Genomic DNA, 15,153 nt, shown 5'->3' with positions numbered 1-15,153 from the left:
ATGTATTGGAGCCCCAGTTTCTCTTGATGGGCCTACCAGGAACAGAAACAAGGAGTCCTGACTCCCAACTACCCTGCCCTAACTACTAGACCCCACTTCCCTTCCAGATCTAGGATCTGATTGCAGGCTCTGAGATATAGATGCAATGCTGGGCAGGGGGCCAGAACACACAGGGTGCAGCTTTCACTCCCCTCCATCCTGATCCTGGCCCTGTCACGCAGCCCCATCCACTTCCTCTGTGCACTGGGGGAGTGAGATGAGCAGGGAGCCACATCCCAGCAGCCACGGCTGTGGGTACCAGGCACCTGTCCCCCCACATGCCCTCCGCCCCCATGGGTCCCGATAGTACGTGATAGTTAATAGTTCATTTCCTTGCTGTAGTTTCCCAGATCCCTGGAGCAAGGGGTAGCAGATTGGGCTTTTTGTCCCTCGTCACTTTCAATCCCAGAATCTCAGGTCCCAGCACTGGGCTGTGATGTTTGAGTAGCAAAGGGGGAGATTTTCCTTCCCAAACACCCGCTCCACTGATTCACATCCAAACATCCCTGTTGAATGAATCCCAGCTCACACGCCCCATCTGATTGTCTCCAAGATGGGTTGTGCGGAGTAGCTAGGGGGTCGAATTTCACCCAGACAATGACAGGCTTTGAGACCATTACAGCTTCTGCCTGCTGCAATGATCCACTTCCTTGAGAACATAAACAAGAGCTTTTTCATAAGCCCTTTTCCTCCCATGACAAAACCCAGCATTTAGCACAGCTCCCGGAGGGCTTCTAACCCACCTTGGGGAACATTTTTCAATGCAATGATTGGTTGCACAATTGTTCTTGTGGCGTGTTGCTGTGTGCTGTTAAACAGCTGCCATGTTCCACCCCAGAGCTGGCTGCATTTCTATTGCTGTGTGAATGATCCCTGCATCGAGTCACTGACGCGCTGTTAAACACCTGCTGCTTCCCACCCCAGAAGTGGCGGCCTTTCATTTGCAGGGAACGAAGTGATCCTTATAAGTAGTTTGCAAAGTACCTGGCATGGACAGAAGCTGCAGAAACGTTAGATTGTTATCGCAGAGGCTGAAACCTTCTCCGGTCCATGAGCAACAGCCATGGGCTGACTTCAGACCACAATTCCGGTGAGAGATTAAATAATCAGATAATTGTAATGTGCAATTACCGTTCCTGTCACCTGACCGGCCCAAACCCTTTAGGAAAGGGAGGGCCGCTGCCCACCCCCCGAATCGGAGGCGGAGAGAGCAGAAGGGATGCCCCTCAGGGTGCCTGGTGAGACTCTGGCAGCGATGCAGGAGTCCTGGCTCCCACTCCCCTCGCGGAGCCGGGGAGGGACCCGTGAGTCTCGGGTCCCCGCTGTGCGGGTCGCTGCCGCTTTGTGGCTGGTGGCGGTGGGGGCGCCGCGTGTTTGCTCTGCCCCGGGTCTCCTCCCTCCCCAAACCCAGCCCAGCGGCGGGGCTGGGCCGGAGCTCGTCAGGCAGGGTGAGTCACTCCCGCACCGGCGGGGGTGCCCGGGAGCCGCGGCAGCAGGCAGCGCTGGAGGAGCCCGTCACCGCCGCGGGGGGCGCAGCGGAATCACCCTGACTGCGCCCCGCTGAGCCCCGGGCAAGGCAGCCGGCTGGGCAGTGGGAACGGAGAGCTGGTAAGTTACACGGGCAAAGCGGGTAGGGGGAGTGGTCGCCCCCCACCCCCCCCGCGTAGTGAGAATCCAGATTCCACCCACCCAGGATGGGAGGAGGAAAAGGGGGGGGGATCCGGATCCCCCCCTCCCGCAGGAGGAAAGGGGGAATGTGAATTTACACCTGGCGGGAGAGTGAGAATCCAGATTTACTCCCCAGGAAGGGAGGAGGACTACTGGGGGCAGGAAGGGAGCTTAAGTGGGATCTGGGGGAGGGATAGCTCAGTGGTTTGAGCTTTGGCCTGCTAAACCCAGTGTTGTGAGTTCAATTCTTGAGGGGGGCCGTTTAGGGATCTGGGGCAAATATTGGGGATTAGTCCTGCTTTGAACAGGGGGTTGGACTAGATGACCTCCTGAGGTCCCTTCAAACCCTGATATTCTATGACCTGGCTTTGCCCCTGGGTGAGTTGGGGTTGGTCCCAGAAAAGGGGAGAGGGGTCTTGGATCCCCAAGGAAGGGGGAGAGGGGAATTTGTCCTTAGGAGAAAGGGGACCATTTTTTGGGGGGTGGGGGGAATCCAGATTTACTAGGGAGGGGCTGGAAGGGTTGGCACCTGTAGGTGGGGTAAGCAAGTGCTTGTTTGCCTCAGGGGAGAGAGTTTTGGGGGTGCAGATTTTCCTCAGGGGTGGCACATCCACAGGAAATGCATCCTGCCCCCTGTGGCCTGTTCGGTGGGACCCCACTTGCACTTCCCCTCATCCCAGCCAGCACCCCCAGAGAGGAGCAGGCCCCAAACCACATCCCGGAGCATGTGTGAAAAGGGGGCGGGGGTGAGCGCAGAGGCTGGAGTGCCTTCAGGTCGAGCATGGCTGGGGAGGTGGGTCATGGGTAGGGGTAGGGGCCCTGAGTACGGCTGGGGGTCCCCCGAAATGTGGAGCATGGGGATGCGTAGGGGGTGCCTGGGGATGACAGGCACTCGGTGTTGCCTGAGCACTTGGCTTAACTGTCTAGGCCCAGGAATGGGGGGGACTGGGGATGGTTAGGGGGTGCCTAGGGGCTGGGTATGGCTGGAGGTGACCAGCAATGGGTGGGAGGGGGAATGGGAATAATTTGCATGGAGCCTGGGAGGATGAGGGACCTGGGCTGAGCGGAGGGCGAGGAAGGAAGGAAGAAGAACTCTCTTCTGGAAGTCCCCAAGTGCTTGCTCTCCAGGCCAGGCTGAGAGGGGGACACGGGGCGGGTGTGCCCTCAGGTAGCCTGTGGGACTCACTGATCACCCCTGCTGCAATGGGGCCGATACAGGTGACCGTGGGGGAGGCTCCTCCTGGGCAGCGATGCCCCTGGTTGCTCACAGAATGAACCTCTTGGCTCTTGCATGCCAGGAGCAGCTTGGGCCATGGGGCCTCCTACTCTGGACCCGATACCAGGCCCCCCCCCATGCCAGAGGCTCTGTGTGTATCCCCTTCTCCCCTTGCTCTGAGGCCAGGGGCAGTGTGCATCCATCCCCCCACCTCCTTTCTGTCTGGGAGATTAGGCATTTGGGATGCCAACTGGGTACCTGTGGGGAGGATGAGCAGAGATGAGTTGAGGTGTTCGAGGGGAAGGCGTTAATCATTGAAGCATAGAATATCAGGGTTGGAAGGGACCTCAGGAGGTCATCTAGTCCAACCCCCTGCTCAAAGCAGGACCAATCCCCAGCTAAATCATCCCAGCCAGGGCTTTGTCAAGCCTGACCTTAAAAACCTCTAAGGAAGGAGATTCCACCACCTCCCTAGGTAATGCATTCCAGTGTTTCACCACCCTCCTAGTGAAAAAGTTTTTCCTAATATCCAACCTAAACCTCCCCCACTGCAACTTGAGACCATTACTCCTTGTTCTGTCATCTGGTACCACTGAGAACAGTCTAGATCCATCCTCTTTGGAACCCCCTCTCAGGTAGTTGAAAGCAGCTATCAAATCCCCCCTCATCCTTCTCTTCCGCGACTAAACAACCCCAGTTCCCTCAGCCTCTCCTCATAAGTCATGTGTTCCAGCCCCCTAATCATTTTTCAGAGTTTTTCATTTTTCAGCTGTGTTAGTTTGTATCCACAAAAAGAACAGGAGTACTTGTGGCACCTTAGAGACTAACAAATATATTTGAGTGTAAGCTTTTTGTATCCGATGAAGTGAGCTGTAGCTCACGAAAGCTTATGCTCAAATAAATTTGTTAGTCTCTAAGGTGCCGCAAGTCCTCCTTTTCTTTTTGCTAATCATTTTTGTTGCCCTCTGCTGGACTCTTTCCAATTTTTCCACATCCTTCTTGTAGTGTGGGCTCCAAAACTGGACACAGTACTCCAGATGAGGCCTCACCAATGCCGAATATATGGGAATGATCACTTCCCTCGATCCGCTAACAATGCTCCTACTTATACAGCCCAAAATGCCGTTAGCCTTCTTGGCAACAAGGGCACACTGCTGACTCATATCCAGCTTCTCGTCCACAGTAACCCCCAGGTCCTTTCTGCAGAACTGCTGCCTAGCCACTCTGTCCCTAGTCTGTAGTGGTGCATGGGATTCTTCCTTTCTAAATGCAGAACTCTGCATTTGTCCTTGTTGAACCTCATCAGATTTCTTTTGGCCCAATCCTCTAATTTGTCTAGGTCCCTCTGTATCCTATACCTACCCTCCAGCATATCTACCACACCTCCCGGTTTAGTGTCATCTGCAAACTTGCTGAGGGTGCAATCCACACCATCCTCCAGATCATTAATGAAGATATTAAACAAAACCATCCTCAGGACCGGGCCATCAGCCAGCTCGCTGAGCCACAGACAATCACAGAGGTGCTGGAGGCTGTGGGTGTGCTGCAGAGATGGCAGGGTCCTCCCTTTCTGGTTTTCTGAAATCCCCCCCAAATCCATTGGGTTCTGCCCTTTGATGGATTTTGGGATGGTCTGAGGGATGCTCTAAGGGCTTCAGTGAGAAGGGGGTGCTGGATGAGTCCTGATCTGCACAGGGTCTAGCAGATGCTAACTGGGCCCTCTGAACTGCCCCCCAGAGGCTGGAGCGGGGATCTTATACTCACAGCTGCCCATGCTGGACAAGGGTTCCAGGACTGCCCCCATAGGTGCTGGAACTAGGGGTCCTGCCACACCCCCTGGCTTGAAGTGGTTTCCATCGTATGCAAGGTTTCAGTCTGGTTCAATGGCTCTCAGGACCCTTGGCTGCCCCAGTTTGGCAGCAGGGGCAGTTACCCATGCCTTTTCCTTCCCCTGCGGGACCTTCCCCATGTCAGGATCCCTGAGGGATTCAGTTGATTGTAAGCTCCATGGACGCTGGAGGAATCCGGCTGTTATGTTTGGGTGTTGTTTCACTGGTAACACTTGGCTTAGCCAAACATGAATCTCAGACGTAATGATACGGGGGGGGGGGGGCGCCAGGGAGATGGGATTACGTAGGTATTCCTACTGCCACCCTCTGCTGGATGGAATGAGGGTGTCACAAGGCCTAAATTGCTCAAGGTGATTCTCCTCTGTCAGAGTTGGAGGGTACGGGATCTGTCCCTACTCTGCAGCCGAGTGACCCAGCCCCCAAAGCCCTAGTTGGCAGTGGGTTTGTGTCAGTGCTCAGCCCTTTGCCTTTTCCAAGGGGAAGGGAGTTGCCCAAGGCTACACTTCGGGTCAGTGGTGCAGCCAAGAGTAGAACCCAGGGGTTCCTGGCCGTGTGCTTGGATGCTAGTACCTTGTGCCACTTGCCAACCCTCTACACCCTCGCTCCTAGGGAATTTATACTATCAAAATTAGCTGGGGGAGAAGGAAGGGAGTAGAGTCTGCTGGTTAGAGTGGGGGGGCAGGACTCCTGGGTTCTAGCCCCAGCTCTGGGAGAACAGTGGGGTCTAGTGGTTAGAGTAGGGAGTCAGGATTCCTGGGTTCTGTCCCCAGCTCTGGGAGGGGAGTGGGGTCTAGAGCTTAGAGCAAGGGGGGCTGGAAATTAGGACTCCTGGCTTCTATCTGCAGCTCTGCATGGGGAGTGTAGACCAGCAGTCGAGCAGAGAGTTTCTCCCGCTCGAACTCTGGCTTTCCCTGGAAAGTTCCAACCCTGCCTTTAAAAATTCTCTCTGCTCTGAAAAGTCCTGTAAGTGTCTGAATTCCCCAGATTGCCCCAAACTGCCTTCAGCTTTCTTTGCTGCTTCCCCCGCTGCCTGCCTCCCAGCACTGTCCATGGAAATATTTACTCTGCTCTGCCAGGCTGGCACAACATACAAACCACAGGGAAGCAGCTGCAGGGACGACATCCCTTGTATAAGAGCTGGCTTGGGGGTTTCTCCACCATGAGCAAAGGGAAAGGCATTTCCTCTGGGGAGCAGGAGTAGCACCCGACTGGGTTGGAGGGGAAATGTCTAGGCAAAGCCATGGACTTTCCTGCTGGTCAGCGGTCCCCACATAACATTGGTCAGTGCAATAAAAATGATCATGCTCCTCGTCCTGCCTACGGGTCACAGCACTGTGCAAAGGTCATTAAGCCACACAAGCCTTGCAAGGTGTAACGGCAAGGAGAAGTTTGTCTCCTAGAGTTGGGGAAACTGAGGCACAAAGGAGAGAGAGAAATTGCCCAAGATCACACACTGTCAGAGTCTGGAACCCAGGAGCTTTGACTCCCAGCTCCCCTGCTCTAACCACTAGACCCTGCTCCCCTCCCAATGATGGGAATAGAATCCAGGAATGTGGATGGAAAAAACAAAGATTGAATAGGCCACAAAGACTCCTCCCTAAGGGTGTACCCTGAGGGGAGGGGTGGCACACATTGGCAGGAGGATGGGCTGTGTACATGAGCTCACAGAACTGCTTCCTGGGCGTAGCTGCTTGCGGGGGTGGAGCATAAAGAGCCTCCCCATCTGGGGCAATTGGGTACACTTTCACAAGAGCTAAATGATTAAGAATCATGTAGGGCGCCAATTGAGCAAACTCTGGCTCCATTCCCACCAGAGATAAATCTGAGCTGCAGACCCTGTATCCGGAGACTTGGAGGTGTTCTCTGCACAGCAACCAGAAGGTGGCAGGATGGGGGGTGCAGGACACACCTGAGAGCACTCGGGGGAGTGCAGGGCCAGTGTGATTGAGGGGGGGGGGGGCGGCTGTTAAACTTCCCATCTCCAGGAGTGGCGTGGGGTTTAGCATCAGAGCAGGGGGGACCAGGAACCAGGACTCACGTCTTCTATTCCCAGTTGGGTAGGGAAGTGGGATCTAGTGCTTAAAGCAGAGGAGGCTGGGAGCCAGGATTCCTGGGTTCTATTCCCACTCTGGGAGGGGAGTGGGATCGAGTGATTAGAGCAGGCTGGACTGGGAGCCAGGACTCCTGGCTTCTATTCCCAGCTTGGCGGGGGGAGGGTGGAACAGGATCTGGTGGATTCATTAGAGGGGGGGCAGAGGCTGGAAGTCAGGGTTCCTGGGATAAATGAAGAATTTTTTCCTGCTGCACAACACTGAGGCTGGAGTCTGGATTACGCCCCCCCCCCCCAAATCTGGGTTACTGGGCCGGGCTAGGTAAAGCCCAGCACTGGGATCAGTCGACCCATCTGCCTTCTGTGACCCTCAGCGAGGGTCACCCCATCTCTGTTGTCTGAGGGAGGCCACAGGGCGTTGCTATGGTGCTTGGAACCCTGCTCCAAGGTGGGGGGGTTCCAGGGCCTGGGCTGGGTAGGGCTCCCCCATCGCTGGGCCATTAAAGCCCCACCCAGTGCCCTTTGTGCCAGGTGGTTGGGCTCATCCCGAGCCAGCAGAGGGGTGAAATCTACAGCTGGCTGGATCAGTTTTCAAAGGGATGCTGGGACTGGTAGAGGGGAAATGGGACCCCAGTGTCTCCCCTTGGCCTTCTCCAGGATCCCACTCCCTGCCCGTATTGATGTCCTGGATCAACCTTCCCAATGACTCTGTGGGTAGCCCCCATCCCATGTCTGCAGGGAACAAAGCCAGGCAGGAGGGGAAAGGTGGCTCAACGAGACCGGTGTGGGTGACCAGCAGGGAGCGCTGTGCTGCAGGGAGGGAGGTTCTCCTTGGAGTCAGTGCTGACCCTGATGTCTCAGAGCTGCGCTGGGGGAGCTATTCTGCAGGGCGTGGGGCAGTGGCTCAGTGTGGGGCGCTCTCCCCTCGCAGTCAGCTCTGGTCCCAAAGCTGCACTGCAGCATGAGACCGAACCACTGACCTTTTGTGGTTATCAGATGAGCCATTCTTCCCAGGAGTCAGGGTGTGACCCCTGGTGTCCTGCCCAATTTCTGACATGAGTAATTGCCTTCTGCCTCCCGACATCCTGCCCTGGAACTTTCGCTTTCAGAACAGGGCTCTCCTGTCTCAGGCTGTTGGGGGGGCTGTTAACCAGTGGCTGTGCCCCACCCCAGAGCTGGCTGCATGTCAGGACTGGGCAAACGATCCATCCCCATGTACAGTGTGTAATGATCTCTGGGATGGTTGGAGTTATGGAGGTGAAAGAGATTCAGGGTAGGACAATTCTCTCTCTTGGGCTGGGATCCTGCCCTCTTCCCGGGGCCAGCTCCCTCCCAATGGCCCTCTTGCAGTCAGGTTACACAGTGCTGCCTCTTGTTTTCATAATTGGGCCCCCTTCACTCCTCCAGATTGACCAAGGATCCATCAAGCTCACTGGACCTGAGCTGGGATTTGAACTGGGGGTCACTAGGGAGGAGAGGCCTCCACCAGCCTAACCCCACCCTCTCCCTGCAGACAGGATGATCCCTGTAGCTGAGTTCAAGCAGTTCACGGACCAGCAGCCGGCCTTCAAGGTGCTCAAGCCCTGGTGGGATGTGCTGGCTGAATACATCACGGTGGCCATGCTCATGATCGGGGTTTTTGGCTGCACCCTGCAGGTGGGTACCGGGCTGGGGGGGTGGGCTGGGACCACCCTCTGTGAGACGCCACCCATGCAGCAGCAGGGATAGGACCTGGGGCCTCTGGATCCTCCTCCCTCTGGAGCTGAAGAAGAATCTCCAGCAGCAGCAGCAGTAGAAAGTTCTATCCCCAGCAGCCACTAGAAGGTGATGTGCTCATGCCGGTCAGTAAGTGGCAGTGGTGCCCATAATAGCAGGATGCAGACCCCACAAACCAGCCGGAAGCAAGAGTGGAAACGGAGGAGAAGGCAGCCGGCTAGGAAGAACACCCCTTATCCTGTCCCCTCCTGCCCATCAAATCGCTGCTGGGGCAAATGGAGTCCTTTGTCCACAGTGGACGCCCTGTTGCATTGTGGGAGGGACATCCCAGCAAGCACTCTGCCATGACGCAAGGCGGCTGGAAGACACACCCCTGGGGAACTGGGAACTTTGGATCAGAACCTCCCTGGAGCTCAAACGGCTGGGTGGGTGAATGCCACCCTCCTGCTAGGAGAGGAGAGGGTGGGCCCAGGGCTCGAGGGAAAGGGGAGCAGGGGGAAGGGCGAGGGCCATCAATACAGGCCCTACGATGGAGTTGCCCCCCCGATCCGGAGGTGTCTGCCTCCCCTGGAGCTGCCAGTCCTCCCAGGACGTATTGTATCCGTGCAGGGGATTCGTGCCCAGGCAGGAAGCTTGCCCCAGCATGTCTGGGGTGCGGCTGGATCACGGGCTGCCCTGGTGAATGGGATGAAGGTGGGGAGCGAAGGCTGTGGCTCAGCAACAGGAATGAAAGGGGCTGAGCTCAGCTCAGCCCGTCTCTTGTGAGCCTGATCAGAGACAGGCTGCTGAGCTAGATGGGCCCACTGGGCTGATCCATGTGGGGGAAAAGAGAGCTGAGACTAGAACCCAGGAGTCCTGATTCCCAGCCCCTCCCCCTTATTCTTACTCCCTTCCAAGAGCTGGGAACAAAACCCTGACTCCTACCCCGCCCCTCTGCTCCGCCTCCTCCCCTGAGCACACCGCCCCACTCTGCTTCTCTCCCTCCCAGGCTTGCCGCGCCAAACAGCTGATTGGCGCTGCAAGCCTGGGAGGCAGGAGAAGCGGAACGGCGGTGGTGTGCTCGGGGAGGAGGCGAAGCAGAGGTGAGCTGGGGTGGGGAGCTGCCGCACGGCTCCCTGGACCGTCGGGGGCGGTGGGGGGGGGGTTGGGCAGGTGCAAGGTGGAAGTTTCGCCTAGGGTGCAAAACATCCTTGTACCTGCCCTGCCTGCAGCTCTAACCACTAGACTCCACTTCATAAATGTCAGATTTGAATTTTAGTGGTTAGCTGATGGGTCAGCAAGCTTTGCATTCTGGGGTGGAACGGGGGGAGATGGGAGAATCACCCTCCCCCCATCTCTGTCCCCTGAATGAGCTACCCCTCCTCCACCTAGCCCTGTTTTAGGCTGGTCTGTCATCCCCATTGGGATGGGGGGTGCTCGGTCATCCCCAGATGAAGGTCCCCCCAATACTGGGGGGAGGAGTGTGTCCATACAGAAGCCAAGCAGCAGGTGCACAAGGCAGCAGCCCTGTTACAATAGCCATCTCTTGTGGCACCAGGGAGAATATCTGTGGCAACAAGTCCCATAGGCAAAACCCCAGGGCCACTCGGGAGGAGGACAGGAGTGAGATTAGCTCCCCGCTGGCCCCCTTTTGAGTTAACCATTCAGGCACCTGCCACACTGCCAACCAATGAGATGCCAGGGGATGGTGGGATCTGCCAGGGAAGTAAAGAGAAACCCCCTTGAGATGGTGGCCGGAGCAGGGGGCTGGGAGTCAGGACTCCTGGGTTCTATCCCCAGCTCGGGGAGAGGAATGGGATCTAGTCATGGTGAAGGCAGAGGAGCGGCAGTAGTGGCAGGCAGGACTCCTGGGTTTCATTCCCGGCTCTGCCACTGACTTTTGGGGTGACCTCAGGCAAATCCCCAGTACGCGCACATTCAGACCCTGCTGACACTGGGACCATCAGCACAGCACTCTATTGCTTGAGCTGAAGGAGCAGCTCCATCAGCTGGCACAGTAGGAGGTTGGTCACCCATAGATGGGGAATGTCACCCACACTGCACAGGTGGGTCTGGCTTGCTTAGAGCCAGGGGCTGAAAGACAGTTTCTGTAAAAGGAAGTCATGTGGCCCTGGGGTTGCAGTAACCAGGAGCTGGGGGATTTTATTTTGCATGCCACTGGACCAGCTCAGGCTCTGCAGAACGAGGGGCAATAATTCTTTACAGTACCCTGATCAGCTCGTCTCTGTTTCCTGCCACCCGCCCTCCCGTGCTCTCCTACCTAACAACATCACGGCGGGTCCTGTTCCCTTCAGTGTCAGGACTCCTGGGTTGTGATTAGCAATGGCCTGGCTTAGCATGGGCACTGAATCACAGGAGCTCCTCGTGGGGTTGGTGTGTGCCGTGTGCAGTGCACACATTCACAGGCTAAGCTCATGGGACGCTCTTGCTGCTCTCTAGCTGTGGGGTAAGATGCTGGCGTGAACTAGCAGCTCATTGACCTTCTCTAGTCTCATTTGTCTCAGCCTCACCAGGTGCTTTAGAAACTTGCTACCTCCCTGGAGTTGGTATAATGCCCATTTTATGGAGGTGGAAATGGAGGCACAGAGAGAAGGGAGGAGCCCAAGGTAATACAGAGAGTCAGCGGTAGAGCCGGGGATGGTACCCAAGAGTCCTGACTCCCCACCCCACTGGTCTAACCCAGTAGACCCCACTGCCCTCCCAGAGCTGGGGAGAGAATCCAGAAGACCTGGCTCACAGCCCCCCCTGCTCTAACCACTCGACCCCACCCTCCTCCCAGAGCCAGGGATAGAACCTAACTCCAAGCAGCTGAGCTCTAACTACTAGACATGCTTCCTCACCACCAACTGTGCTTCTTGGACAGTCTCCTTTGTCCCAGGGGCAGCCGAAGTGGGGCCAGAATGGGTCGTGCTCCAGCGGCGCAGCCCACTGAGACTGCAACTCCCAGCACACCGCGTGTCACGGAGCCTATAGCGTTCCCAGGGTGCACCTCTGCACTGAGGGTGTGCTGGCGTGTCTAAGCTACCCTCGGGGCTCCTGGGTTGGGCAAGGCTTCGGTGCCCGTTATCACTATTGTCCTGAAATATGCGTGAATGCAGTCTGCAGTCGGTGCTCAGGGGGCAGAACTGTACATGGACCATTGCATGACATACAGGGCCAGACCCCCAGCAGGTGTCAATTGGCCATAGCTCCATTGGAGTCAATGGGGCCAGACCCCCAGCTGGTGTGAATCAGTATCCCCCATGGTTTCCTCACCTGTTCCCCTCTGTGGCCATATCCCCAGGTGACACAGGACAAAATCATTTGCCTCCCCAACCATGTCCCTGCTGGTGCCCCACTCTCTGAAACATGCCAGAATTTCACCAGGAAGAGACTCAACGCCTCGGAGCCAGACACACCTCTGTCCTCCCGGGAGATGAGCGGCCTGCGCAACAACCTGGACATCCAGCAGTACAGCTTCATCAACCAGATGTGCTATGAGACAGCCCTGCACTGGTACGCCAAGTACTTCCCCTACCTCGTGGTCATCCACACCCTCATCTTCATGGTCTGTGCCAACTTCTGGTTCAAGTTTCCAGGCACCAGCTCAAAGATTGAGCACTTCATTTCCATCCTGAGCAAGTGCTTTGACTCACCCTGGACTACCCGGGCCCTCTCTGAGGTCTCTGGGGAGAACCAAGATGGGACGACCTCAAAGAAGGAAGACGGGCGGAGGAAGAGCATCAAGGATGAAATGCCCGAGCCCCACCCTGCTCTACAGCCCGTCCAGTCCATCTCTGAGAAGAAGGTAGCAGAGACTCCTGCAGTCAGCCTGCTGGACAAGAAGGAAGGGGAGCAGGCCAAGGCTTTGTTTGAGAAGGTGAAGAAGTTCCGGCTGCACGTGGAGGAGGGAGACATCCTCTATACCATGTACGTCCGACAGTCTGTTCTCAAGGTCTTCAAGTTCCTGATCATCACGGCCTACAATGCTGCCCTGGTGCAGAACATCCACTTCATTGTGCCCTGCAGCATGGAGATGGAGGACATGACAGGCTACGACCACTTCTGCTGCAACCACACCAAGGCCCACCTCTTCTCCAAGCTGGCCATCTGCTACATCTGCTTCTTGGGCGTCTACGGCCTCACCTGCCTATACACACTGTACTGGCTCTTTCACCGGCCCTTGAAGGAGTACTCCTTCCGCTACGTGCGAGAGGAGACGGGCATCAGCGACATCCCTGATGTCAAGAATGATTTTGCCTTCATGCTTTATCTGATCGACGAGTATGACTCCCTCTACTCCAAGCGCTTTGCCGTCTTCCTCTCCGAGGTCAGCGAAAGCAAGCTCAAGCAGCTCAACCTCAACCACGAATGGACAGAGGAGAAGTTGCGGCAGAAGCTGCAGCGGAATGCCCTGGGCCGCCTGGAGCTCCACCTCTTCATGCTGTCTGGCTTGCCTGACACAGTCTTTGAGCTGTCTGAGGTGGAGGCCCTGAAGCTGGAGATGCTCAAGGATGTGACCTTCCCACCGCTGGTGGCCCAGCTCGTCCACCTCCAGGAGCTCTCCCTGTTGAACTGCCCCATCAAGCTGCCATTTGCCTCCCTGGTCTTCCTGCGGGACCACCTCAAGGTGATGCAGGCCACCTTTGACGAAATCAAGGAAGTGCCACTGTGGGTCTACAGCCTGCGCGGGCTGGAGGAGCTCCACCTCTCCGGCCTCTTCAGCCAGGAACTGGGGAGGGCGTCCGGCTTGGAGAGCCTCCGGGAGCTGAGGAACCTCAAGGTGCTCTCGTTGCACAGCAACATCTCCAAGGTGCCGCCCAGCGTGACCGACGTCTCGACTCACCTGCAGCGTCTGTGCATTCTCAATGACGGCACCAAGCTGGTGACCCTCAACAACCTCAAGAAGCTGGTCAACGTGCGGGAGCTGGAGCTGGTCAACTGCAACCTGGAGCGTATCCCCCATGCCGTCTTCAGCCTGGTCAGCCTGCAGGAGCTGGACCTAAAAGACAACCAGCTACGCTCCATTGAGGAGATCCTCAGCTTCCAGCACTGCCGCAAGCTTGTCTGCCTTAAGCTCTGGAGCAACCACATTGCCTATATCCCCGAGCACATCCGGAAGCTCAAGGGCCTGGAGCAGCTCTACCTCAATCGCAACAAAATAGAGACCCTGCCCTCCCAGCTCTTCCTCTGCACCAAGCTCCGCTGCCTTGACCTCTCCAACAATGGCATCCAGGTTATCCCCCCGGAGGTAGGTGTGCTCCAGAATCTCCAGTACTTCGCCATCTCCTCCAACTCAGTGGAGACCTTGCCCGATGAGCTCTTCTTCTGCAAGAAGCTGAAGACTCTGATGGTGGGACACAACAAGCTCTCCACCCTCTCCCACCGCCTGGGCAACCTCTCCTTGCTCAGCAAGCTGGAATTGAAGGGGAACCGCCTGGAGGCCTTGCCGCCTCAGATTGGGCGGTGCCCGGCACTCAAGCGCAGTGGCTTGGTGGTGGAGAGCACTCTCTATGAGATGCTGCCCGTGGACATCCGGGAGAGGCTGGAGAGTGAATGAGAAGAGGGGACAGTCAGCAGCAGGGGCAGGCTCTTTGGCCACCTGCAGAAAGACTGTCACGGTGACTAGAGCTGGGAAGTGCCTCGTGTGCTCCTCTCCGGTGCAGGTGTTGCTCCCAGGCCAGAGCTGCAAAGGCACCTGGGAGATCTCCCACCAAGAGTCTTACCAAAGAATCATCCCCCCAGCCATGGCTATGGAGGGGCTCAACATTTCATCCCAGTCGGACAGTCGGTGATCCTGTGTGGCAGAGCTGCCACGTTGTATCCTGGATTGCCGGGGAGAAATTACTCTATTTATACTTATTTTTTTAGTGTTATTAACAAGCAGCGTTTATTGCTTTTGAAAAAGGACAATTTTTGTGTGTGTGTAAATAGCTCATGTTTTAAAGTGCTAGATCTCCGGCACACCTTGGTCACTGCCCCATAAACTGTACCCCAGCCCACAGTCTCTCCTATGAATTTCCAGGCCAATCTGATGGGTAATCTAGAGAGGAGGCAAATGTGGTGTTCAATTGAAATTTTGCTGTGGCTTTACCCATGGGGAAGTCTTTCCTCATTCCACAGCTCCACCTACTCCACTGATTCAAAGGGATGCTTTTCTGGCATCCTTAGCCAGTGGAACTCACTGTCACAAGAGGCCAAGATCTCAGCAGGATTGAATTTCATTAGTGTTTGGTCATGTCTCAGTTTTGGCAGTCCACACCCACTGTGATGTAACCACATTCCCAAGGAAGGTTGCAGCTGGCTTTGTAGGTCATCTGCCTGGAGAGGGGAAGGAGAGTTACCTGGTTGAAGCATCTAATGGATTTACAGTACCAAGAGAAACTGGTTTTTCCACTTGGTGTGGTATGTGCTTATCATACAAATTTAAAGAGGTGGGTGTGGCTCCCATTGACCCTCCCCTGTTGGATGTGGCTTCTGCTTGTGACATGCCTCCTCCTCCTTGAAGCATGGCTTTTTCCACCAATGACCTGGCTCTCAGGGGTTCCTCCCCTTAGTCCCACCTCTCTGTAGCAGGATCCTAGATGGGTCTGGGTTACAGGCACTGATTTCTCCTGCGCTGCAGCTAGCTGAGT

General features: G+C 56.2%; 1 protein-coding gene across 3 annotated transcripts; it reads left to right on the top strand.

Annotated features, from left to right (window-relative positions):
* Positions 1-1,247: 1,247 nt before the first annotated feature.
* LOC311510506 (volume-regulated anion channel subunit LRRC8E-like) lies at positions 1,248-14,449 on the top strand. 3 transcript variants are annotated; one of them, XM_084610208.1, is made up of 3 exons: positions 1,248-1,647; positions 8,337-8,479; positions 11,823-14,449. In XM_084610208.1, exons 2-3 carry the CDS (start codon positions 8,342-8,344, stop codon positions 14,076-14,078), a joined length of 2,394 nt encoding a protein of 797 aa, XP_084466334.1. In that variant the 5' UTR covers positions 1,248-1,647; positions 8,337-8,341; the 3' UTR covers positions 14,079-14,449. The 3 variants fall into 3 exon arrangements, with proteins under 3 accessions (XP_084466334.1, XP_084466335.1, XP_084466336.1); XM_084610209.1 differs by having other exon boundaries at positions 1,635-1,647; positions 8,341-8,479; XM_084610210.1 differs by lacking the exons at positions 1,248-1,647; positions 8,337-8,479 and adding an exon at positions 9,592-9,621.
* The last annotated feature ends 704 nt before the right edge of the window (positions 14,450-15,153 follow it).

The sequence above is a fragment of the Lepidochelys olivacea genome (assembly GCF_965140295.1).
Source record: "Lepidochelys olivacea isolate rLepOli2 genome assembly, chromosome: 20".
Lineage (NCBI taxonomy): Eukaryota > Metazoa > Chordata > Testudines > Cheloniidae > Lepidochelys > Lepidochelys olivacea.
Note: the sequence above shows the minus strand (reverse complement) of the source record. Positions and strands in the feature narration are given on the sequence as shown.

Coding starts and splice junctions, on each gene's coding strand:
- LOC311510506 (XM_084610208.1), top strand. CDS start 8,342: ATGATCCCTGTAGCTGAGTTCAAGCAGTTCACGGACCAGCAGCCGGCC. Junction 8,480..11,822: donor TTTTTGGCTGCACCCTGCAG/GTGGGTACCGGG, acceptor CCATATCCCCAG/GTGACACAGGACAAAATCAT.